The 26,474-nt window shown below is 38.7% G+C and overlaps 3 protein-coding genes across 4 annotated transcripts in view; 2 read left to right on the top strand and 1 right to left on the bottom strand.

Moving 5' to 3' along the window:
- The window catches only part of slc15a2 (solute carrier family 15 member 2), a 15,803-nt gene extending 5,250 nt beyond the window's left edge, over positions 1–10,553 (top strand). Inside the window, 12 exon segments of the mRNA XM_058623071.1 lie at positions 897–941; positions 1,188–1,223; positions 1,602–1,690; positions 2,202–2,283; positions 3,136–3,261; positions 4,700–4,864; positions 5,063–5,109; positions 5,284–5,391; positions 6,153–6,252; positions 6,341–6,484; positions 7,027–7,131; positions 8,692–10,553. Coding sequence (XP_058479054.1) covers positions 897–941; positions 1,188–1,223; positions 1,602–1,690; positions 2,202–2,283; positions 3,136–3,261; positions 4,700–4,864; positions 5,063–5,109; positions 5,284–5,391; positions 6,153–6,252; positions 6,341–6,484; positions 7,027–7,131; positions 8,692–8,910 — 1,266 coding nt within the window. The 3' untranslated portion in view covers positions 8,911–10,553.
- Positions 10,554–10,591: 38 nt separating this feature from the next.
- hspbap1 (hspb associated protein 1) lies at positions 10,592–24,288 on the bottom strand. Of its 2 annotated transcripts, XR_009237866.1 has the most exons (9): positions 24,152–24,288; positions 22,910–23,119; positions 21,266–21,450; positions 18,633–18,769; positions 15,248–15,419; positions 13,081–13,164; positions 12,521–12,631; positions 10,963–12,223; positions 10,592–10,876 (listed from the first exon to the last, which is right to left on the bottom strand). XR_009237866.1 is itself a non-coding variant. In XM_058622444.1 (8 exons), exons 2-8 carry the CDS (start codon positions 23,103–23,105, stop codon positions 11,663–11,665), a joined length of 1,446 nt encoding a protein of 481 aa, XP_058478427.1. In that variant the 5' UTR covers positions 23,106–23,119; positions 24,152–24,288; the 3' UTR covers positions 10,592–11,662. The 2 variants fall into 2 exon arrangements, 1 of the variants encoding a protein (XP_058478427.1); XM_058622444.1 differs by having other exon boundaries at positions 10,592–12,223.
- A 92-nt stretch (positions 24,289–24,380) lies between these two features.
- The window catches only part of slc49a4 (solute carrier family 49 member 4), a 45,193-nt gene continuing 43,099 nt past the window's right edge, over positions 24,381–26,474 (top strand). The window contains exon 1 of the mRNA XM_058622189.1: positions 24,381–24,813. Coding sequence (XP_058478172.1) covers positions 24,519–24,813 — 295 coding nt within the window. The 5' untranslated portion in view covers positions 24,381–24,518. The remainder of the gene's footprint in view (positions 24,814–26,474) is intronic.

The raw sequence follows: 26,474 nt of genomic DNA, 5'->3' as shown, positions 1-26,474 counted from the left end.
TCTTTTGTTTACAACCACATTACTGCAAAGCAAATGAAAACTAAACTAAGCATTTAAACAGAGCCTTGTTTTAAATTCCCTTTTCAATAATAAGTCTGGTATACAACCCTAGTAAAGAATGTATTGAATGGCTGCTTAAGGGTAACTAGCTGAGTAATGACAGATGAAATGTATTTGCCAAAATGTCAAATGACTGCTTTATAAAAGGAGGTGCCAGCAAAGCACTCTGTATACTGCACATTTTCCTATCATTCCAGAATTAAATTCTCATAATTTCCCACTTTTTTCATTCTGTAATGGTATAAACCCCAAGCAGAATATTTTTTTGTTCTAAAGCTGGAGTAAGTTAACCCTTAGCAACACAAAGCATTTCGGCTGCTTTTTTCCATTAACAACATCATTAATTAAAGTGTACAGTATATACACAGGCTATAAGAATGTGCAATATAGAGTATTTTATATCCTTTTTTCAGCACAGAGCAATCTGAAGAAACATAAACATAACAATTATTGCTACTTTATATCACTACTAAAGTTGCAATATTAATGAATCGTAACTTTGACTCAATAAGAATATGAAAAAACTTAAATCCTGAATAATGACCTATAAACACACCCCACAGGATGTCCATATAAGGAGTTGTGTATTATTCGAACAGCAATTTAACATGGGTTAAGAACCATCTAATTGCCCATCTAAATCCTGAAGCCACATGTAACTTTCCCTGATTTCATTGTTTCCTGAATTCAGTATTTATTTCAAAAGGACTGATTCTGGTAAGTGCGTGAGGATTCTTCAAAATTGGCCCCCACAGGAGAACAAACAAGTCTGCAAGCTAACCATTGATGCTATTGCCTGAAAGTACACTAACAGTCAGTGCTTATCTTTGCTGCAGGGCTCCCGCTGGACCCTTCAAGCCACCAGAATGAACATGGCTTTTGTAAGTGTTCAAAAAGTGTCCATAAAACACTGGTGTCAAAATTTCAATCACCACATAACATTCCTTACTGCTGTACTTGAGGGTGAGGGTGTTGTTACAATTTGTTGTTTTATTTCAGTGATGTTCATTGTTTACAGCCTTTGAGAAATCACGCACAGATGGAGTTTAATCATTTCTCATCAGATTTATGAAGTCAAAGTTAAAGTGGCTGTTCTATAAATCCAAATTCCTGTTGTTTTATTACAGGGAGAAGCCTTTGTTATTAAGCCAGATCAAATGCAGGTATGTGCAGCACCTTCTGCTTCTGTTCTCAGATTTTAATCCAGTTCATAATGTCACCATATAGCATCAAGGCTAGAGAATATATATACGTATATATACAGTATATGTATAAGTATAAAAAAAAGGCAGAAAGACAATAAAAGACAAACTAAACTAAACTAAAAATAAAAAGTCTAGTCTTTAGTATACTGAGTCACCATCATCATTGTCCTGTCATGAAAATAATACAGCTGTTTATAACAGCAATCTGGCCATCACTTTACAGGTTAATTAGAATCCTTGTTAGTGTCTTTATTTTCATGTAACTCAAACATTCATGGCTTTTATGAGTCTAGGTAAGGTTTTATAGACTCATTTGTTTCCCTCTCTGGTGTTTAGATGTTGAACGCTCTGCTGATTCTTATTTTTGTGCCCATCTTTGACCTCGGCATATATCCGCTCATTGGCCTCTGCAGAATCAACCTCACGTGAGTTGACACCTGTTGTTTTGGATATTCTCGTCTTTATGGCAGTCTTAACTATTAAAGAAAAGCCTTTTATACTGGGAAAATGAGCCACATGACCTTTCGTTTATATCTTAGGGATCCATCTCAGTATTGATGATAGTTAACTAAATAAACAAATAAAATTAGAAGAAAAACTAGATAAATAGTTAACAAATAAAATAAAGCACAACACAGTTTATAGCAAAACACAAGGTCTAAAATAAATGTTTCATCGTCGGCTTCTCAGGAAAATAAACTAAAACCAAAATCAGAAGTGCAAATCGTTTTTTTAAATGTACAAATAAAACAGAGATTGTTCATAATTACTGAATCCATTCATTTATTAAAGAGATTAGTGCAGGTTGTACACGTTTGTAACAGATGACAGTAAGTCAGTGAGGCAGGCAGACAGACCGACTTACTAATATTAAACGTACTAATTTCAGCAGTAAATGCCTGAAGGTTTATAATATTGTTGACTGTCTATCAACAGGCCTTTGAGGAAAATTGCTGCTGGGATGGTTTTTGCAGCTTTTGCCTTTATAGCAGCCACAATTGTGGAGGTGAACGTTGTGGTATGTATGAGCAATACATACATAAAGAGATACATGTTACTAAAACCTTTATGTATGTACACACAAAATGGCATTACATACATGCACTCCTATCCAGAACTCATGAAATACATGTACACAGACTGAAAGCTGAAAGTAGAACATGTGTTGTTATAATGAAAATTAGAAATACTGTGTGAACCTTGTAGTCAACATATTTTAGCCAAATTGGAGGGATGTCAGTGTTGATTGGGTACTTTTTCTTTAGCTGCTAGCTTTTGCGATAGAGTTACATATTGAACAGGTACTTCACAACATTATTTGGTCAGAATGTTTGCTCAGTATCTTATGAAAAACACTTGACATGCTAATAACATTTCCTTCACCACAGTTTACTTTTCAGACATTAAGGCAAATGTTTGTTTGCTAACAGTCTAAACTGAGATATCAAGATATCAAGCGTCCTGCTAGCATGATTACTGTTAGCATCCAAATGTTAGCATTTGGCCCAAAGTACAAAGTGTATTAGTCTTTTTAAGCTTTGCCCACATTTATTGCCATGTACAATACCATTTTTATTTCACATTTTCACTCTCTCAGATTAATGGGCACAGCAGCCATTTTAACATGTTTCAGCAGGAAAAGCACAGGTGTTACTGATCACATCATCACTTGGGGCTGTTCAATTCATAGAAGTCAGTACAGGGAACCAACAAGCACCCTGAAACTAAACCTAAAAGAAAGCTAAATAGAACTCAGCCATCATTAATTTGATTAACTTGCATCTGCTATTTCCTACTGTCATTTGTCAAAAAAGGGCCGACTGGCAGCATTGTCTTACTAATTGCTCTAATATTCTTCTCTATGTGTTAGAAAACAGTAGTGGATCCTGCACCTGCAGGACATTGTCTCCTGCAGACCTTTAACTTGGCAAAAGGTGATATCAACGTGATCATTCCTGACAATGACCTGTATCCAGAGCCAATCCCATATCTTCAGGTAATCAAAGGAGAGGAAGGAAAAACAAATGTTGGTGCCACTATAAAATAAGACATATCTTGAATAAAATAATGGTTTATAATGAGGTTATTTGGTTAACAGGTCATTAATGCAAATAATGAATTAGCACGTTTGTTGAAAGTTATTGTGATAGTTGTTAAATGCTATTAACTCATTAAATATCTGGTAAAGCTGGTAGAATGGTAACTGGAGAAGAAATAGTATACTTAGAGATCTGAGCCTTCACTTTTAAAATACATGTGGGCTCACTTTACCCTTTTGTCTGGTGTTATAGCAAATGAATGATTTATATAGTGTTGCAACATAAAATAATAGCCTTATCATAAACCATATATAGTATAAATACTTTATTAAAATAGTCTTATTGACCATATGTTCCTTTAATTGTCAGCATGTAGTGGGATTTGTCTGCTTTTCATTTCAAACTCAAGATCATAGACTTCATATTTACCAGAGACTGTGTGAGAGTGTTTGTCCCGTGAAAGAGTGTCAGTGTGAAATTACTCAGTCAGTAGCAGCACATAGAACAAATATTATGACTAGAACATAAGGGAAATGGAACACATGAAGTAAATAATGTCACAGTAAACCAGAGGAGTAGGAGGAAGAAGTAAAGGATGACATGTGTACGTAGTTTGTCAAAGCATAATACACACAGCAGTTAACATGTGCACAAAAGCCTGAGGTCAGTGATAAAACTGTTGACTCAGAGTAAATGTGCTTTTTTGTGTTTGTCTTTGGCAAAGCCCTGAAGACATTGAAATTTCTTTTTTGTACTACTGCTACTGCTGCAGCGAAAAACGTTCCGACGTTTCCTTCCCATATTCTATGGCTAATTGGCGTCTTCATTTGAAGGAATATGTCACGTGACGTTTATGGTTCTCATTTTCAAAATTGTCAGGGAAGATGTCATTTAATTTAATTTCATAAAATTACATTTGAATATTTCTAATATTGTTTATGAAGTATAATATGCAAAAGTAAGGTTTTGTTATGTTCCATATAAAGAATATTTTAGGTGTCCATTTAGAGGATGCCATTCTGACCCAGCTTTTGTAATGAGATGGACGTTGAGAGTGGCCACTCCCTCCAGACATAGCTTATGCTGATGTGTAGACTGTTGTCCCATGGCATAAACTCAAACTGTGCTACTGTACCTGGAAGTTCTTGGTCAGTTCTCTGCATGTGAATTGGACAAGGAATTTTCTCTGTATACAAATTCACATTTTCATTTAACTGTCATTTTCTGAGGTTGATAGAGTTAATTCTATTCCTGATTTGCCTCTGTGATTCATAAGAGAATGTTGCCTTGAGACATGTATGTGCAAAGCTGAACTAAAACTCCACCCTCTCGCACTTATTTATGTATTGTGTTTAATATAATGATTTTTTTTTTTTTTTTATCTCTCTGTGTCAGGATCCTCCTCAATATAAAACGCTTGCACTGGGGACGTCCAGCAAGAATTTAACAATACAGGTGACTTTCAATGGAACAGCCTCAGACTGTAAACAGTATTTTAAGCAACAAAAGGCCTACAGTCTCATCTTCTACACTGAGCCTACTGGAATTCAATGCAAACTTGTGAGTGAAGTACTTCCAAATCCTTCCACATTGTCCCCCCCCCAATCACCTTCAGCTTAATGATACTATTATTTAACCACATGGAATTTGATGCAGATTTGTACAGGGAAACTTCTACAAGACTGAAAAGTCAAACTATTTGCCAAAACTGTATTTTGAATTTGATATTATTGAGGTGATTTCACGTTTATCATCTAGGTGGAAGACTTCATTAAGAAAAATGAAGATGGGAATCCTCGTGTGAGGTACATTTTGTTTATTGTTAAAGCTTCAGGGTCATTTTTATACATACACTCTAAAGAATTTAGAGCTTCTTTGGCCTCAAAATCAATACATATGATACATACATATTCAATACAATATATATTTCCCTATGATTGATTGGTGATGTTTTACACTTGCTTCGTAACATTTTTCAGGTTCCTCAACACACAGCCAGAAGCATTTAACCTAACTGTTGGAGATGTGACTTTCCCTGTGCCCTCGGGTCACAGTATGTCTGAAAACAAGACTGTGGAGCGGGGAGAGTGAGTACAACTGGGAGGGAGGTTGAAGCTATGGTTTAGCCCAGTATAAAGAGCTGGAATCTTGAAGACACCTCCCTTCGAGCTGCTTATTAACAAGTTTTCTGTAAATCATTGCAACTTTACAGTGTGGATGTATTTCCTTATCTTCAAGTTAATTTGACAGTAATTAAATACAAAATAATTAGATACATTTTTTTTAGAAGAAGATTCTGAATTTGACCAACACATTGTCCATGCCAGACGTGTCTGCAGAGTGAAATCACATCACTGGGTTCACCCAGGCTCAGTAAAAATTTATCAAAGTTTGAGTTTAACCGGTTAAGGTGAACATTTAGAAGCTGACAAGATAGCTATCTTTCAACTTGTGAGATGGTGTGCTGGAAAATGTCCAAAAGTATGGGGAAAAAATAATTATTTTAGTATCAAATGGAAGTGGGGTGATACACTATAGTTTTTTTAAATCATCATGCTTGAGAAGACTGGAATTTTTATACAAGGTTGCAGTGCCAGATCTTCAAATGCAATAAACCAGTCAGATCAGCATTTTTCATTTCCAGTAAAAGACGAAGTTTGAACTTCCCTGTCAATAGATTGCAGCTCCTGTTGACTCATAAATGAGTGTTGCAGGGAGGATTTTTGTAGCCTGACTTAGAAGTTAGCATCACCTTAAAAGTCAAATAGCGTGTCATTAGCCTCAGAAACCTTTGTGCCTTTCTAATTCATGTCATCATTTATACTGTATCTCTCCTTCCACTGGGTAGTTACTCATCTGTCAGCTGCAGCCCCCTAGCAGAGAAGTGCTCAACTCTGGACCTGGGCCTGCTGGACTTTGGAGCGTCCTACACCATCATACTCACCGAGGTCAGGATTCTTGTTGCACAAACAAACAGCATTTTATACAAAGATCATAGAAGTTGTGCATGCTCACCACCTGTTTATGCTTCGTCAGGTATTGGATAAGTTTGACGCTAAGAAGATGGTGGACGTGAATGCCAACAACGTGCACATTGCCTGGCAGATCCCTCAGTACACCCTCATAACTGCTGGAGAGGTCATGTTCTCCATCACAGGCCTGGAGTTCTCCTACTCACAGGTTTGTCATCATCCTCATGGGGTGACGATGACTCTAAAGAAAGACTTTACTGTGATGCTTGTTTTTTAACCCCTCAATTTGATGTTGACTGTGCTGCACTCTCAAGGAGTTTCTTTGATAACGAATCCCCATCAACTGCCAAATTGTACAAGTTCTGTTGCAATACTGTACTTCATGGTTCCAAATGTATTTGCAACATCAGTGTGTTGCAAGCATTAACATTTCCTTAATATAAAATATGACTAAGCTTAACTGTTTCCTTTTCTAAACCACTGACGCCTACAGTAATGGGTGTTTGAAAGTAAAATCGTTTTTGAAGGTTTTGAACACATTTTTGGAGGAATAGTTGTTTCATGGAAAACGAGGGGCCTGTTTAGTAAATGTAATCGCCTTCCTCTCGATAACTTTTAGCCACTTGGTGTTTCGTTAACACTTTTGTTGCCCAACATCCATCATCTTTTCACAGTAATGACTTTTTGCTGCCATATTTAGTAATTAAATGTCTCGCTCTTCACTAACAATGTAACCCTTCTCCCATGCAGGCTCCAGCCAACATGAAATCAGTCCTGCAGGCTGGCTGGCTGCTCACTGTTGCTTTTGGGAACGTGATAGTGCTAATTGTGGCCGAGGGGGCAGGGCTGGAACAGGTAAGGCCTCAGGCAGACGTTCTGATATGGCTCATCAAATGTAGATCAAATTAAATGATTAATGATGGATCCGTTCCATTTAACTGTCTCAGTTTTTCAGGTTGCATGCTTACGCGATAGTAGTTCTCAGTAAAATGTGTAGTGCAAATTTGTCACAGACGAGCAAGAGGAGGAAAATTAGAAGGATAGTGGACAGTGGCGGGACGAGCAGACACGAGCAGTGTTTGTTTACAAGAGAAGTGGAAGTGAAGCTTCTTTTTCTGCTGCGCATGTCAAAATAGTTCATTCCCACTGAAAGCTTGATGCATGTGAACTCACACCGCAATCCGATCACTTCATTTAGCGTCCATAGAAACGATGGAACGGTAAATTCCAATCGGAACAAATCTTTTTGGAATTAAGATATTTTGCCTCTGTAAACATAGTTACTGTGACTGTGTGACTGTTTTTTTTTTATGTTAATTTCGGTGTGTGATGTATGAACGGTCACTGTTACTTTTACACAACATTCTGTTTATTTATATACGTTTTTACATCAGACATAAATTGTTTGTCTCTTTGTGGCCCTGTGATGGACTGGTGACCTGTCCAGGGTGTACCCCCGCCTTTCGCCCTGTGGGATTAGCACTAGCACCCCTTGCGACCCTCATGTGGAGGATAGAGTGGTTGAAGATGAATGAATGAATGAATAAATAAATAAATGAATGAATGAATGAACGAACTAATGACAGGTTGAAAAAATTCAGTCGGCACTGTGTGAGAGGAGGTGGAAGTGGCTCTTAAAGTATATATACCTGTCACACACTGGTGCCCTTATTACGTCACATGCCAAATTTTAAGCTGGTCAAGCAAATCTTTGGAAAGTTATGCAATTAAAAGTTTTCATAGCTATTCGCTTCTTGCACTCAGTGGACGATTGTTGTGTTTTCTCCTTATCAGTCCACACATTCCTCCTTTCATCTGTAAATTGCAGGAGCTTGACTGACATTCCACTAATGAGATTTCTAAATGTCCTCCTTTATTTGGCTGTTTTCATTGAAGTTTACCTTTAATTGATACACCGTGTTTTCCACCTCCCTCAAACTTAAAAAGGACAACATTGCAAGACAGTCCAAGTCTGCGATATTACAAGATTGTTTTTACTCCTCTGTGCATCCATTCGTGTCACGCAGAGATTGAAAAATGTGCGTTAAAACAGGGTCACGTTGTCCTGACGGAACTGAACAGCACCATTGTTATTGTAATCATTAACACATCATTAAAAAAAAACAACCTTTTAAAATACAAGGAAGGCAAACACCTTTTATTGGACGATTTAATGCGGCAGTATTACTTAAAGTGGTAAAAACTCTTGTGTAACAGTTAAGTGTCGTTATATCACGTTAGAATTTGACATTCTGTTCCAACTGCCGTTGCGTCATTCTGTAATTACACGTGTGCAGGGTGAACTCTGTCATTTCATTGTTCTTCATTTGACGATCAAGTTCTATTACTACGACATTGTTGGGAGTCTTTCTCCACCGGTTACAGTTGACATTCTAACTGTGTTTGTTGTCATAGTGGAAAGAGTTCCTGCTGTTTGCCGGCCTGCTGTTGGGCGTCTGCATCATCTTCTCCATCATGGCCTCCTTCTACACCTACGTTGACCCCGATCAGCTGCAAAAGATGCACCTGGAGGATACAGGGAAGGAGGAAGGTGATGATGCTAATGATGATGATGAGAAGAAAAATCATAATGGCATCCAGCTGGACAAGACGAGAAAGTCCACTCGTTTTTAAAGTATTGAGTCAGACACATTTGTTTTTTGTGGTTTTTTTTAATGTACATTTTTTTTTGTAAAAATGAAGCCCTAAGTCCAGTATTTGCTTTTGACATCATAGTATATTTTGTGAAATGTGTAACAGTCCAGTCCCTTCAAAATGTATCAGTGTACCAGTGTCATATTGTTTAAAAGGCAGCGTTAAGTGATCAATAATGATTTACAACGCTGTAGATATTTGTCGCATATTAACATCATGTCAAGTTTTTCTGTGACGCTAAATAATAATCATAACACTTATTAACTAAACATAGAGGAGTGGTTTAAAGTTTACAATGTGTACCTTTAATAATATTGAAGAAACTGTGGTTTTGCACATTGTAACCAATAGTTATTCAGCATCATGTAACATTAGAGCCAACTATTATACAGCTTTTATTCTTTAAAGAAGTTTTTTTTTTGTAATTTAAGTGACGCAGCAACTTTCATTTGTGTTATTTTACTATTGATCTTCTTGTTTTAGAGTTCTTGAACATGTTGCCAAGAAAGACCGTGCCTTCATGCGATATCACTGCCACAGATTGTTTAAAGTAAGAAGGGACGTTTGGGCTGAACTAGGCAATGGCCTTTTGCTAGTGGAACGCTACAGTAAACATTTTCTCATGCACTATTGATAGTAAGAAATACTTTTCCATCCATCTTCTACCACTTTATCCTCCACATGAGGGTCACGTGGGGGTGCTGTGCTAATATCAGTTCGCCAGTCCATCACAGGGCCACATGGAGACAAATAACCGTCCACTCTCACACTGTCCAATTTACTTTGTCCAATTTACCTGTTCTGTTCTCCCCACACACACGGGGAGAACAGAAAGAGAAGATGTTGATATTTAATAGTACAAGCACAAGTGTAAATAATCATAATAATAATAATGCATTTTATTTGTATGCGCCTTTTGAACACTCAAGGACACTTTACTGAGACAAAACAATAAAACAACAGGACGACACAGTAAACCAAAAATGGAATAGTGAATTTCAGTCTGGATTTAAAGAGGGGAAGAGAGTCAGAGTTCTGGATGGCGCTGAGGTGTGCGTAGGGCACAGTGGTGGATGGAGGAGGCTTTGAAAGCATACAGGAGGATTCTGAATTGCATTCTGAATTTAACCGGGAGCCAGTGTAGTTGTTGTAGGATGGGGGGATGTGGTGAAATGAGGGGGTGCTGTGATGATGCGGGCAGCTGAATTCTGGACCAGTTGAAGTTTATGGAGGGAGGGGTAAGGGAAATATGCATAGCGGGTAACGCTGTCAACTTTGGATAATGTAGATTCAGCGCCAATGAGGAGGATTTCTGTTTTTATCACTGTTTAATTTGAGAAAATTAGAGGTGAATTAATCAAATGGCTACATTTAACTGCTTCATGCTCTTGGTATTGTTCGTACTAGTTCACTGTCGTACAGGTTTACTGAAATAGAAGAGTCTATGATTGACATGTATTGTATGTGCGATGTAGTGATACACTAAAACATAAAACCATCGGTTTGGTCTTAAAATGTTAAACTGTTTTTGCTCCATGTAAAATGATGCTGCTCCTTCCGAAGGTCTTTAAATAGACTGATGTGTTGCTGAAAATTTGAAAAATGTGCTTTCAGAAAATGAACTGAAGACTGAAATGTGTGCATTCTTATTTTTTACTACAACAACAACACTGTGTCACTGTCTACGGACAGGTTTGGGAAAATAAAAATGGATGTGATTGGAAAGAAAAGGACAGGAAATGACATTTAACTTTGTTGAAGACAATCATATTATATTTATTGTATTTGCAGTCGATGCACAGCACTTCCTGTTCTCTTGACTGAGATGAGTGAGCTGTGGTGACTGTATTCAGACAAACCCCTCATTCATCACTTCATACGCAGCTTCCATCAATCACTGAACCGTCGCGCTCTGCCGTCTGCTGTTCAATGACAGTCGTCGTCACTAAACGACAGAATGAAGCATTATGCGGGGAACAAATGTTCACATCCCATGAATATCATCTTGTATTATTTGTCTTATTAGCATACCAAATTGATTTAAGTCATCATTTTTCTTCCTCTGCAATCGTCAAACAGGATTAGTCTGTGTGGGTCAACAAAACAAGGAAATGTTAGAGCCCCTCCATATTGCATTACAATTAGTTTTTGTTGTGACATCCTGCATCTGTTGTGAATCTCAGGAGGAACATGATGAATGCATTTTGTCAATAACGGTGCCTGGACGTCTCTTTCATGGGTATTTATTCATTTACAAGGCTCTGATTGGTAAAACACCAGATTCCTTATCAATATTACTTCATCAATCAGACCTGTTCATCCAACTGCCTTTATTTTACATGTTTAACAAGAACATTCTTACTCAGGATTATATTTCTCTGACGGTCATGGAACAATATATACAAATTGCTACAACCCAAAGGTTTTTAATGCATTCAATTCTGTGCTTGTACTGGTTTTATTCCTCTTTTGTGTCTGTGTCGTTTACTTGATATCGCTGTAAATCATAGTCACCCCTCACTGATCTTCTCGAGTAATAATAAAAGGATTGTATGAAATAAAGGAGATGGGCGTAGCTCTACATCATTCTCGAGCTTTCCCCCGTCACACTAAACTATTACAGTCAGGGTTGGAGGACAGATCTCTGCAGAGAAAGATCTGCAGCTGTAAATCACTGTAAAGTCTAGTAAGACTTGCCCTTTACTTTGTGCTTAGTGGACAAATATCGGAGCTAGGATGCAGCAGTGGTCGTGTGACTCCTTGTGTGTCTTGCTAATAGAAGCCCAGTAACGGTGGCGATGACATCAGGATGCACCAGGCAGTCGAGCAGGTCATTAGTGGTTATTATCGAATCTCTTGATTCCTCACAATCCTCAGAAGAGTTCTCTGACATCACATCTGCACAATCGCATGCTGCACACTGAGTCAAACCAGGCTCCGTTCTCTGCGCTGCATCTGAGTCGACAGCGCAGTCCTCTTGAGGTTCGCCTGCCCATTTCCTGGAGGGTTTGACCTCCAGATCTTTTGGGGTCATGTCCCTCGTTTCAGTCGAGTCCCGTCGCTGACAGCACACAGGGATGAGATGTGGCCCAAAGGGGATGGTGAATGGTGCAGGATCCCTCTTCCAAACACAGGGTTTTCTAATCTGTCCACCGGAGTCCCGTTTAGCCGGACGGGGGTCTCTTGGGTCCAGGGTCAGCGTGCTGCACTGGAGATCCGTCTGTCTTTGCGCACAGGCTCTAATTGCCAAGTTCAAGTACTGCATGTTCTCATTATGTGAGGTTACTCCTTCCTGCAGAGACATAAAACAACCATCTGTGTAACAGCATTTCCTTCGCAGTTAAGCTACTACTAAATCCAACAGTTCAAATAGTGAGGCACCGTCTCTACGATCAGTCCCTTTATGAACATTTCTTGTTGTGCATCTATAATAAAAAGCAAGGGAATTGTCTGGAAATCTTTCAAAAACATGCTGGAATTGTGTCTTTTTTTGTCATCTTATTATACGTCTATACCAATACAATCAAGGGGCAGAAATGAGGGAATTATTGATTTGAGGGTACAATTTAAATCACAGCATTATTAATACCTCTGTGGGATTGAGCCAGTCGTCTCTGTTGTCATCACTGGGGCAACCTTTCATTGCGCAGACGACAGCCTTGGTCACCGCTTCACTAACTCTCGCCACATCGTCGGCTTCCTGTGCAGAAACAAGCCCGATGAGTGTTTCACGTCAGGATAACAGCAGCCTGACGCAGCCTCAGTCTTGTTCCCCAGCTAGAGTGACAAAGATTGTGGAGTGTTTGTGTGTGTGTGTGTGTGACCTCGCAGAGAGTGCTGCAGAGCGACTTGCTGTTTGAATAAACATTTCTCTGGCAGCAAAGAATGTTTTTGTTCATGCAGCACACACATACACACACACACACACACACACACCCTCCCTGATATCCACACACTCATCATAATGACAGCAAGTCTTTCACTGCCAGACCCGCTTATTACTCAAAGATGAGTGGGGCCTTCATCTGAGTGCAGCGGCTCTTCAGAGCAAACAGGAAACGGCAGCGCTACGTGCCTCTTTTTCCAAAAACATGTATTTAACTTTAAGTTTTGAGATGAATTGCTCAGGATGCAGAGCTCGCTGCTTACCAGCTCAATCCAAGAGTTGATACTGACGGTGATGGGATCCAGTGACTCCACATAGTGCCACCAGTGTCTGGGAACAAAAAGCACCTGAGGAGAAAAGATACAATGGATTAAGTTTAAAGAAATCACCAGCTCCTCCTTTTTGTCTTCAGATTTGTGATAGAAAAATGAGAGAATTTAAAATACTTCCAGTCAACCACTAGATGGCAGCATACACCTTTCCACCCTGGACTGTCAAGCTTCAGCCGTTCATAAAGTGACTCTATTAAATTGGGCGAGAACTTATTGATTGCCTGCGTCGTCCCGGCGTCTTTATTCATTCACGACCTGTGGTCTGACAAGACCAGACAGATGATCCGGTCCTATGATTGAATTTGCAGAGGTGAACCAAAACTATCCACTCTGTGTCAACAGATGAAGGATTTCCATGTGTATGGTGAAAGCACAAAAGCCCACAAGTAGCTTCCAGCCATACGTAAACGCAACCGGCTCATACATAAATAAAGGTTATTGATTTGTATCAGCGGAACTATAGACCACGCACAGCCCCAGCAGGTTCAAGGAGGCCACTGATATTTGACACGGGCCCTGAAATGTGATTGGAACCACGTTGTACCTCTCATACATTACAGCGTTTTAGTGTATGAGGTCAAATGCTGCGAGGGGTCTCTCAATCGAAACAATAACAAAAGACATAGCTTGATGACATCGGGAAGCAGCGTGGGATCACGGGGATCCTTGGGCACCAGAACACAGGTATTTGTGATCCATTAGTAAGAAAAACTAAACAAAGGACGGCACACTGGCGACCTCGTCGTACTGAAGATTACTTAAGCACTGTGAAAAGATAAAGCATAGCTGGGTAAAGTGGGCTGGTACTGTGAAAAGAAACTGGGATTTCTATGGATTTAAGGAGTGTTGGAAACACTGTTGTAAGAACACTACTCAACACTGAACAAATGTATAATGTTACACTATTTTTTTTAGATATTTTAATGTAAAAATGTTACATATTATATCTTTAAGATCCTGTGAAAACAAAACTCCACAGTGTTACACACAGCCAGTAGCCCCTGACATGCCGGTAAATGATCTTCTTTTCTTATTATTAGATTCTTATTATTATAAGTCACCACCTTGGCTCCTTCCCCAGAAAACATTTCTAACACAGTACGAAAAATCATAACCCACTTCAGGAGGTCAGGAAGACCCGGCTGTTTCCTACTGTGACAAAATGTCTCACACACACACACAGCTATGCTCAGAACGACTTTTCACCACAGGATCCGGTTAATGGAAAATTAGCAACTGTCGCTCAACACAATTTAGAGCCAAAATTGAACCGAATATCTGTTAGTTTCACTCACAATCTTGCTCACTGTGGTTCAGGCCCATATGGTAAATACAGCACATTGCTAATTTAGGAGCTCGATCACAGCGAGTCGGTGAACACAGACACATGGTAAATGCTGGGCCATTGTGGCACATACATACACTTTGCACACTGTGCAGCTGTGATATGAAATAAGTTCAACAAAAGGCACACAAGATGCGGGAGTTTGTCAAAATGGAAAACGACTTCAAAAGTCTTTTTTCAAAAAATGTTTTTAGGCACTTTGAAAACCCATTTCTGGTCACGCAAACACCTACAGTTATATCTGTAGTGACTCTGACGCCGGCTGCTTTTAAAGGAGAACAGATGACGGGAACTCGACTGACGTGTCAGCTGATGCACCGACCTACACATGAGCCTGTAAATTCACCCGCTGATAAGACTTTAGGAGCGATGACGCAGCTGCCTTTAAAGTAGTTCAACCTCCCTTCTTGTTTCACTGAAGATGAAACTGAGTGGGTTTTTTAATTGGCACACAGGTCACATGACTGTTGCCTTCCTTTATGCTTTCATGGTGGACGCCATGACAAATAAATCCAACACTTTTACATGTTAAGAGCTTAAGGGCCAATAAAGCCACTTTTTTATGGTTATTGCTTCTGTGTCACATAAATGTAGAGCTAGCAGTGAATCACTCTTGATGGTTTTTCAATGCCTGATTAAAAAGATGTGTATATTTCCTGGCTGCAGATGACACGTGTGGCCGCTCAGTCTAATTTAATGGCACTCTCTGGGGTCCCATGTTTGTAAAAGCTGGGTATGTGAGGGACGTCTGACCTGTCCTGGCTGCAGAGTGACCGTGTGGACCCTGGCTTTCTGAAAGTCTGGGAACTTCGTTGGGTCTGGACGGAGCACATCCACCTGACTGAAGACACTAGACTCCTCATAGGGAATCCTGGTTGGGTAGAGTTTAGAGGCGTCACCTGGAGGGAAGAGGTACCACTGTTTACTAGAAAGAGAAAAGACTGTTGTTAGAAATGAAGTCAGAGTGGTTAGCCCTTAAAACGCACCGTGACACATTTTTGTGTTTTTTTCATGTACATTTTATTTTTAGACTATTGTAATGAAACAGCGTTAACTAAAATACTGATAATATGCATCATGACAAAAACATTCATACTATTTCATATGTATGATGAGGACTGAGGACTTGGTTTAAAGATTAAAAAATAAAAATAATAATTTATACAATTTTTATAGCTCCATTTTTAACGAGCACATTTTGGTGCTCTATGTGTGTTAATGTGTATTTTAAACAAATGTTTCTGCTAATCTTTCACATATAGCAGGCTGCAATAAGCAAACCAAAAATAATCCACTTTGCATGAAGTATATTGAAAATAATTCATTTATTGTGTTTTTTTAAGACTATAAAATGAAGGTCCATAGTGACAAAACTTGGCAATTTAAGGGTTTAAGGGTTCAAAATTAAACAAATTCATTTATATTTGATATGAATGGAAAGGACTGATGTTGGTTTAAATCAATACATTTTTTTATTGAACACATTTTGGTGCTCTAGGTGTGTTAATGTAACTTTTTGATGGCGAATCTAAGGGTTAATATTACTTTCACCACAATACGACAGGTGAAAATCATAACATGAAAACATTTTCCACTGTAATGGACGTAACATATGCAACACAAAATATAGGAATCACAAAAAAAGGGAAGAGCTATACACACGATATAATCTGCACTAATCAAGCAGTATGTTTATGTTTGATCCTAAGATTCCGTGTGATCAGCTAAAAGGTGATAGAAGAATCCAGTCTTCTCTTGACTCAAAAGAAGAAGAAAAAAAATCACCGTTCCTGTTCAACAGTCTCACCATTGTCACAAATGTCATGAAATCAATCCACAGCGTTGTATTTTCGCGGCTCAGCAGTGTCGAAGAACTGCTCGAGCTGAATTTCATTCCAATTGAGATCAATACCAAATAAAAGAAGCTGAGACCCAATTACAAGAAGCGAGATAAAACTGTTGCTCTCCCGGAGAAGAGCAGAGTCAGATAAGCTCCAACCAGAATGATCAACTCACAAAAACCAGCCAAGCTGCAGTTTACTCCCCTGTCTGTCCATCGTCATGTCATATATATATATATACACATTATAGAGACTTAAAATTCATTTAAAACAATTAGGATGAATTCATATTTATGGCCTAATTCAGTTCATGCTTGAGGCGCAGTAAATCCACGTATCCTCACAATCCGTCTCCATCTGGTGAGCTTTGAGACAAATGAACTCTCTTTCTTTGGGGCAGAGGACACGTCACACTTTGTGTCAGAAGTTACGCTCCGTGCATCTTTCGTGTTATGGAACAGCAACAGGCAGAAAACCGGGCGTTTTATGCGTCTTTAAAACTCACTCTCTATAAATTACAGAGAGCCATTAACACAGCAATGACACTTTTTATTTTTACACCTCGCAGTGGTTTTTTTCTCTCTTTATTTTTTCTTCGACTAAAATCGGCACAGGACCTCAGACGAAACAACAATTCTGTGTTTTCAGGTACAGAATTAAGGGATGAGTGTTTTTCCTGCATCTGCAGAACAGAGCACTTATCAACAAGTCTCATGGCCACTTAGACTGCTTGTTGTGCCTCCGTTTTGATTTGTGCTCCATTTAATTAAAACATTTGTTGTGACTTGAAGCCATATTGACAAATCAATGAGGCAGTGAAATGAGTGATGCTTATGTGTCAAGTCCGGTCGATAACATCAGAACGGGTGCATATTTAAAGTCCTCACATTTGTCCATTAATGACTGCATTCAAACAGAGAGAGAGAGAGAGAGAGCGAGAGAGAGAGAGAGAGAGAGAGGGGTTTGCATGGCTATCCTTTTAAGGACATGCATCGTCTTCCATTCATTTGGACAGTATAAATGCCTAACCCTAACCATAACCTAAACACAAATACAATCTGAGCCCTAAAGCTAACCTGTTCCTGAGAAATGAGGTCCTGCCTTATTAGGACCAGGGTATTAGTCTCTTCTTTTTGCCAGAAAAGGTTCTACAGAGGTAACAATTACAGGTGTGTACACACACACACACACACACACACACACACACACACACACACACACAAAAAAACTTGTTTTTATATATTAGTAAAGACACCTCATAGACATAATACATTTCCTAGCCCCTAACCATAACCATCACAACTGAGTGCCGAACCCTAACCCAAATCTAAATCTAAACCCAATTCTAACCGTAACCCTAAAACCAGGTGTTAATCCCTGCAAAAGCATTTTAAAGTTGTGGGGCCCAGACAAAATGTCCCCACAAGATCAACATGTCCTCACAAAGATCTTCCATTTGTTTGGACAGCATAAATAAAGCATCATCTCTAACCTTATGAGGAATTGAGGTTCTGCCTAATTAGGACCAGATTATTTATCAGAAAAAAAGTCCTGAAAAAGTATTTAGGGTTAATTGAATTATTGAAATCAAATAAGCCAACTGCTCTGTGCAAATCAGGGATTCAGAAGATTTTGATATTCTAGGCAAACCTTTTGCACTTGTTTTTGCAGTGTCACATAATCAGGCTTTCTCCAGCAGTTTGTTACCTTTTAGGGCTAAAGGATTTGGGTAAAATATCTAATTGTGATTTTTCTGACCTACATTGTGATTACAATTTGATTTGCCATATAACTTTTTAAGTCAAGCTTTAGTTGGATAGTTACTGTGTCATGAATTTAAGACAAGACGGAGGTACCATCAAACATATGAACTACTATATTTTATTGCACGTATGAGAACTTAAATAAATTAACGGTTTCTAACATTTATATACTGAACATGTGAACATACTGAACTGTCACAGAACAATCAAATACACCTCTATTATTTATCCATCTATCTTCTACCGCTTTATCCTTGCCAGTCCATCACAGGGCCACACATAGAGACAAACAACCACCCAATCTCACACTCACAGTCAATTTTGAGTGTCCAATTTGCCTAATCCCCAAACCTGCTTTTCTTTGGACTGTGGGGAGAACATGCAAACTCCGTAGAAAGACCGGGTCACAAAGCCGGGTCTTCTTCTTGCAAAGGCAAGCGTGCTAACCACTACTCTATTATTTATGTTTTAAAACTAGTAAAGAAAATATAAATACAAAGTTAAAGCACACACACAGTGATTCTTCTTACTTACCGTCCTTGCACCTGCAGCACCAGGTTACAGCCGTAGGAGTCTTGGTGGCACGGTGTGTTTGCTCCTTCTGTGCCGATCCATAGGGTGCTCTCTCTCCCATCACGTCCCTCAAAGCCAAAGTCAGGCCACCTTACATCCTGCAAAACACACACACATGCACACGCCGGAGTCAGAGTTTTCAATTACATGTTGCATTTTCTTTTGTTCCAGCTGTCAAAATTCACAGATGTCCCTCTCCACATCACCAGATGCCTTGACAGGGCCTATTATAGTAGGTGACCAGTGAGGGTCTAGTATGTGAAGAAGAAAAAAAACCCAGACTATAATAACATTTGCTATCTTTTGAGGAAAAACCGGCCTGTCAATCATGTTCTGTCTAAGCACAAAGGTGTAGCAATCACGCCAGTATACTAAATAATGAAGTTATTACCATATATGCAGACAGCCGTAAATGACAGACTGGTCATTGTAGCCCGTGGAGCAGCGTTTTCCCCAGCACCATTTATCCAGTAAAAAGCCCATGTCTACCTGTCGCAAAGGCATGAATGTCAGCGGGTAATAATTGCAGGTGGGTGTCCAATAAAAATTTATCACACAGATATAAAATGAAATGAATGTGTGGTAGTGGCTCAAGAAAGGATGGCACTTTTATGTCTGTACCCATACCGGAGGACAAGAATGTCAGCTAATAGTTTTATTTTTGAAGTCATTACAGGGAGAAAAAAAAAACCCTAACATTTTAATTGAAAATGTCAAAAGAAGGAAAAAATATAAAAAATAATAAATGCGGGGGAGGAAAAAAAAAATCCATGCTATTTTTTGCTCTTCCAATTTTCATTTAATTTTTAATTTGTCGATAAGCTGAAGCTGTTGCAACCCGATTAGAAGGTATTAGTATGTTAATTATATTTTTTAAATTGAATTGGAATTCACGACATTTCTTGGCTTTGTCTACTTGGAATATATGTGTTTATATATACTTCATGTAGTCGTGTATACATTATAAATTCAATAGACATAAATGGCCAGATCCAGCTGCTTATGTTAAAACGAAGAGTTTAGATTAGGGCTGAAACTATTACATGATGAATCGAATATTAATCGATTACTAAATTAACCGGGTTTGAGGGTTTTTTCAAGACGTTTTCTGATTATTCAATTTCTTAAATATGAGTATATTCTGGTTTCTTTGCTGCAAATAACAAAGAAATCAGAAAGTTTTTGTTTGTGGACAAAACAAGACATTTGAGAACATCATCATTTCCAGGTCTGAGCCACATCTGTCAACATTTTCGGACATTTTATGGACCACCAAACGATTACTCAATTACGAATATAATCGTATATAATGTGTGTCACTCTTCTCATAATCAGTTATAACCTAAAATGTAGTTCATGTATTTTAATTATGAGTTTATTGCTGGATCATTAATGAATCAAGTTTTTTTTACTGTTATTCTGCAGTGTTTCTTCATGAATCAGGGCTCCTTCTGTCCAGGTCGATGAGGGTGAACTTATTTAGACAGTGTGCTATGTTTCCACTGACCTTCTTCACCTTTATATAGAAAAGGCTTTCATCAAGCAATGATACTCAAGTGTAACCAAAAATAAAACGGTTGATGTTCTTCAAGCCTTTTGACGACGGCCATAACCCTTGTTTGCTTTAAAGGTAGCTCTTTAAATTTTTACAACCAAACAGTTGGAAAGAGTAAAAGAGACACTGAACAAAAGCCACAAAGACAAACTTTGTAGAAGTGAGTGTGTTTTTTTTTTGCCATAAAAATATACAAGGCTTTGGAGCCAGAGCCTCAAATCTAAAGTGGTGTTGTGTTTACTGCTGTTCCAGTGACATAGAGATCCTGAAGTCATTTACATACACAGGAGACGTCCGATAAAATAATATTTTGCCAAGGTTGTGTACAGTGCTTAAAGGAATACTTCACCGATTTGCATTTAGCTTTGTATTACGAGAATAGAGGTAGTATTTTTGAAGAATTGTTTCACTGGCGGGCACCTAACCCAAAATGAATGAAGATATTTCTCGACTCAGGGGAAACTGAGGTTGGGAAGCACAATTTTTCAAAAATACTACTTCTATTCTAGTAATACAAAGCTAAATGCAAATCTGTGAATTATTCCTTTAACAAATGTATTACACCACCACCCAAAGCCACAGCTGTCCTAAATGAACAATATTAGTAATTATATTTTTAAGGCTAAAATATAATTATTATTGTATAGTATAATTATATTTTGAATTTTCAAATTTACTGATCTAAACAAAAAAAAAAACAGAAAAATATTAAAGCACATTATTATTTGTTGAGTAAGATAACAAACACATTATAGTTATTTACTTGCATTCTTGAACATAAAAATTAGTTTTAGTTGTTTTAAAATGTTATGCTTGATTCATTTTGGCTCAAATTTGGGTATAAAAGGGTGAATTCAGTTTGTTATCAGCCAAATCAATAATAACATTTTTAGTTTTAAAGACATTTTTGAAAGATTTCTATGTCATTTTTATGACAGATAGCATATAAATCGCACTCTAAAGACCAGAATGTCCCACAGGTGTGATGTTAACACTTTATAAGGTTGAAGTAACTGTTCATACACAGAAGCCTGATTACCTCAAACATGGAGGGCTGATCTTGAAACAGCATGGCAATGTATTTGTAGTCAGCATAAGCCCAATACTCAGAGTAGGAGAATTCAGAGAATGGTCCAACATCTGTGCCAGACTGACCACAGGTCCAGCTGAGAAAGTGCACAAGGCTTGCCTCCACATAGGAACACTGGGTTTCAAACAGAGGTGCTGTGAGAGTGGGGAAGAAAAGTAAGAAAAGGTTAATTTCATTTCAAAACTATTCCAAATGATCTTTCCAAATGAGAATTCCAAACCATATAAAGGGATCACAGACATATGTGTCACCACCTGAGTGTGACATTTTTGTTTTTTTGTTTTGTTTGCCGTTTTATGAGGAAAATAAATCACAGTGAGGCTGTGATTTGCTTTCGTTTTAGTAAACAAAGTATGTCCATAGTTGACTGATGGCAATGATAATGAGCAATGCCCTCCTGTCAGTCTGTCAGCTGCAGCCGAAAAAGATTTAGCAATCTAATTAGCTGGCTTTTATCAGAGGACACACTCTCTGTTATTCATCACAGGAGTCAATATTGGAGCTGTTTTAGAGCCACATGGAGGGTAAAACACACCAGATGCTCAAAGGCAAAACCCCTGTTGCTTTTTTCCTATGCATCAGGCACTGAAACTAACTATAGTCTAATCTAAAAAGTATCACCTGTCAGACGACGAACCACACAAGATTGCAGGGAATCATTATGTGATCTCCGGAAATTGCTATATGAGTGCGAAGTTCTGAACAGACACACAAAATCAGAATACAGAAGACATATTTAACTGCCGTAGATGCAATTGTGCTGAAAAATAAGAGTGTGCTTCGGCAAGAACAAATTTGGATTAGTGGATACATTTCATGTCCTAATTCACTAAAGATGTATTTATTAGAATACAACAAAACCAGTGAATATTTGTGTTTTAACAAGGAAGTGCAATGGAGGAAATTCATCTACTGAGCTTAAACTGAAATTCCTCTGTGTTTAGAGATTCAGTCAGTCATCATCTACCGCTTTATCCTCCACCAGAGGGTCGCGGGGGGTGCTGTGCCAATCTCAGCTACATCGGGCGATAGGCGGGGTACACCCTGGACAGTTCGCCAGTCCATCGCAGGGCCACACACAGATAGAGACAAACAACCATTCACTCTCACACTCACTCCTATGGTCAATTTGGAGTGTTCAATTCACCTATCCCCACATTGCATGTTTTTGGACTGTGGGAGGAAGCCGGAGAACCCGGAGAGAACCCACGCACACACGGGGAGAACATGCAAACTCCATGCAGAAAGGCCCTTGTTCCAACCGGGGCTCGAACCCGGGTCTTCTCGCTGCAAGGCGAGAGTGCTAACCACTACACCACCGTGTGACCCGGTGTTTAGAGATTATTTTTTATAATTTATAATATTTTGTTTAATATAACTATATTCATATGTTTATATCTATTTTTTGTATAATATTTTCTGTAACGTTCTCTTGAACCTGGTGGGAGTATTTGGTGGGCCACATGAAATGCATAAGCAAGACATTTTTGGGACAAGCAAGTCTCATTTCATTCTGCATGTTCAGACATTGATTGTCCACTTCAATCAATGATTTCCTCTCAAATCAATCAAGATTAATCTCCGGGTTCTTACTGTTCGTCTCCTCTTTTCTTCCGAGTCTAAACCGGACCAGTTTGTCACTGAGGCAGACAGACAGCTGCTCTGCAGTCCAGTGGAGAGCAGGCCAGTCACAGGTCATGTTCATGAAAACTGCCGGCTGCTGCAGATGATGCAGAATCCTCTGGGTCTCCTCTGTGCTGAAGGGTTTCATGGTAATGGGGGAGGCCATGGCCTGATAGTGGGCTGCAACCCAGAGAATAAGCTGATAAATAAAAGGTACATTAGCTGTGGTGTTAGATTACCATCATCACTGCCATTCAACAAGATTACACCAGTGATGACTAGCTTAGATATTATCTTCTGTGGGGTAAAAGAAAACAATACTGTAGATCTGTGTAAAAAAAAGAAACAATGTGCTCAAAAACACATGTGCAAACACATTCACACCCTGCCACTTTATTTGTGTGACTTAAATTTATACACAACCCAAAGGCAACCAGTAAAAAGTACACAAATGTGAAACATTTTACACATGATAACATTTTTATCACAGAACTTAATCAGTGTTAATCATATTTTTAACTGATTTAATTTAGCTGATATTGTGAGCCAATAATAGCTGTATTATATTTGCATACATTTAACATCAGTATTAGAGTTAGAGTCTTCCTTGTGGTAAAAATGCTTACCTCTACTAACACTGTTATTGATCTAACTAATTCAGTTTTGATTAAACTGAAATGTGTATTTACTGCTGCTGCACAGGCTGAGATGAGTTTAAAAAAATAAAATAAATTCAACCCTAATCAAATATCAATTGAAGACTTTCATGGTAAAACGAATATTTTAGTTTGAACAAAATAATTGCAAATTAAGAAGTGGGTACTTTGGCGTTTCACATTAACCAAAGAAAGGGACTTTATTTATCACTTGCAGCTCAAAGTAGGTTGACATCACTTGCATAGCATAATGCTAGGCCCTTTCCTCCAGCAATAAACGGGTACCTCGTTTATTACACTTTAACATAAAGCTCTATGTGCACAGAAGATAACGAGCTATGCGCGACAGAAGATAAACTTGATTTCAACATTTTGAGTGGGGAAACTCAGCTTAACAAACAAAATGGATAAAATCGGTGGATTCATTTCCGCACACACTGATGTGATACGCATTAAGGCCCTGTTTGAGAAAGGAAATCAAACAAAAGCTAACAGTGATTTTGCGGAAACAGAGGAATCATTAAGCGGGATCCTTGACAAAAAACAAGGGACTCACCTTTCCCTACACGTGTAGTAAAGCTTCTGGCGGAAGTAAACAAAAGTCACATGACAGTGTACGGTTTCTGTTTACGTCAAAGACGTTTCGCCGCGAAACTGCTCCATTTCGGTTCTGCTGGAGCAACACAAGCGCGACTCATATTAACGTTGCAGTCTAGCCAAAATGGCTACTCACGGACGCCAGTTTCCACTTCCTCAAACGCTTCCCTTTCGCGCGTGCGCATTAAAATTGAACAACAGAAAGGGACAGCTGGAGGGCTGTTTTTGTTTTGTGCTGAGGACAGAAACAGTGTGTCCTTCTTCCCGTTACTACACAGACGGTGCAACCGAATTTATAACTGAGCTGACAAACAGGACAGGACAGTATGGGTGCCGGTTCGAGCACCGAGGTCGAAAGGGAGCCGCTTATGGGGCGTCCTAACGCGGAGGCGAACAGTCAACCAGTACACAGCAGAGTGTACGGAAGAAGATGGCTGGTTCTGACCCTGTTTTCACTGCTGGGACTCATGCAAGGGATGGTCTGGAACTTCTGGGGACCCATTCAGAACTCGGCCGTTCACGCTTACGGCTTTTCCAAGTCTGACATCGCTGTTCTGGTTCTCTGGGGCCCAGTGGGCTTCGTCCCCTGGCTGCTGTTTATGTGGTTAATGGATAAAAAAGGTGAGCTGTTCTAATCTGGTACACTGTGTCCTATATCAGTGTTGTAGCGTTGGTGCACTGTTTGAGCCCCATCTATGACATGTAGGGGTAGGCTGCCGTATATACATGAGATACTATACATTTATATGCTAGATCTGTCAGTATATGGTAACCCAATCAATCCATTTATAGATAACTGAAGCTAGAGGGGAAATCAATTGTTTTTCTTTGTAATCTCAGGATCAAACATACATTCCATTTGGTGAAATCACCTGCTTTTGTCCTACTGGACTGTAGTAAATCATTGTTTTCATGGTCCAGAATGAGATATTTTCTTTTTTATCAGGTCAATGTAAGATGACAGTCATAATACATCAATCTGTTAATTATTTTCTTGATTAATGTATTTCATAAAATGTCAGAAATGTGAAAAATGCCAACATCCTCGAATGTCTTGTTTTGTCCACAAAAGTCCAAAACAAAAAGACATTCAGTTTTCCTTTTGTCATTTTAAAGAAACCAAAAATGAAAGTGGAAAACATTTAAATATTAAGGAACTAGAAAAAATCAGTGAACTTCTATTTTTTTTTTTTAAATAATCAGTGACTAATTCAGTAATCTGTTAATATTTGATTGATCTTTATAGCCATGATGTACAGACTATTAAAAGCCAAATCCTGAGGTCACACTTTTTACTCACTTGTTTTGTAATAGTTGTAATAATTGTTTCTACTAAAGTGATTTGCCATTTTTCATTACATTTATGTTAATGAAAAATATTTTGTGTACAAATACTTGAACTTTTTAAGTCATCAACAGTCTTTACATCAGGGTTTTCCTGTGTCCATTGTTCCATGTAGATAAGTTGGAAATATTCAAGGGTTAAAACCCACTGATGTGAAGACTTCTTTTATTTCAAGAGGGTTCAAATGGCCTTGAGTGATGTCAAGGAACCCTTGAGTTGCCCTCTTGACTTCAGCTATAGAGTGAGACGCCCTTCACCTAACCAGTTCCTCCGCATCACCTGACTGACACGTTGTAGTTACTGTGTGTAGACTGTCCTGTCAGGTGACAGTGACAACACAGTAACAAGATCACAGCAACTAGGCTGTGGACGAAACCACAACTAAAATCGTGTTGCAAAATTACACAATTCATCTTGTGATTCAGCTGCAGTTACATGTTGTGGGTGTGATTTTTTTTTTTTGTCTGATTACGTTTCCCCATCGTATATGCTGCTCTCATTGTGCAATAGAGATGTCTGTCAGACTGTTAAAGGTAAAATAAGGCATCTGTTGATTCCCCTCACCTATTGTTCATCTTTACTCTCAGCTTGCATATGAGTCTGCCTCAGAGTATATTGAATTAGAGTAGCTTGTTCAGCACTAACAAACTGCATTAAGCCACGACGTGACCCTGTTTAAAAAAGTCTTCAACAGCAATGAACTGTTGTGTTTGTGGGATACTCTCTCTCTCTCTCTCTCTCTCTCTGATTAAACTTCTCAGTGGGGAAAATGCTTGTCGTCCCTCTGGTAGTTGGCTTTATTGCTCAGAGCAGAAACTGTTGATCAACAACCCAGTTGCCAAATGTGACCCAAACTTGAATACAAAAAAAAATCAGTGACATTGTGACAGGATGCTGCAGGACTGTATTATCATTAAAGAGTCTATATGTAATATAT

This window comes from Solea solea, chromosome 2 (assembly GCF_958295425.1).
Source record: "Solea solea chromosome 2, fSolSol10.1, whole genome shotgun sequence".
NCBI lineage: Eukaryota > Metazoa > Chordata > Actinopteri > Pleuronectiformes > Soleidae > Solea > Solea solea.
The sequence above is the reverse complement of the archived record's forward strand: the minus strand, read 5'-3'. Positions and strand labels throughout refer to the sequence as shown.

Coding starts and splice junctions, on each gene's coding strand:
- hspbap1 (XM_058622444.1), bottom strand. CDS start 23,105: ATGGCCTCCCCCATTACCATGAAACCCTTCAGCACAGAGGAGACCCAG. Junction 18,770..21,265: donor ATCAGCCCTCCATGTTTGAG/GTAATCAGGCTT, acceptor TGTGTTTTGCAG/GATGTAAGGTGGCCTGACTT. Junction 13,165..15,247: donor TCACTCTGCAGCCAGGACAG/GTCAGACGTCCC, acceptor TTTTCTCCTCAG/GTGCTTTTTGTTCCCAGACA.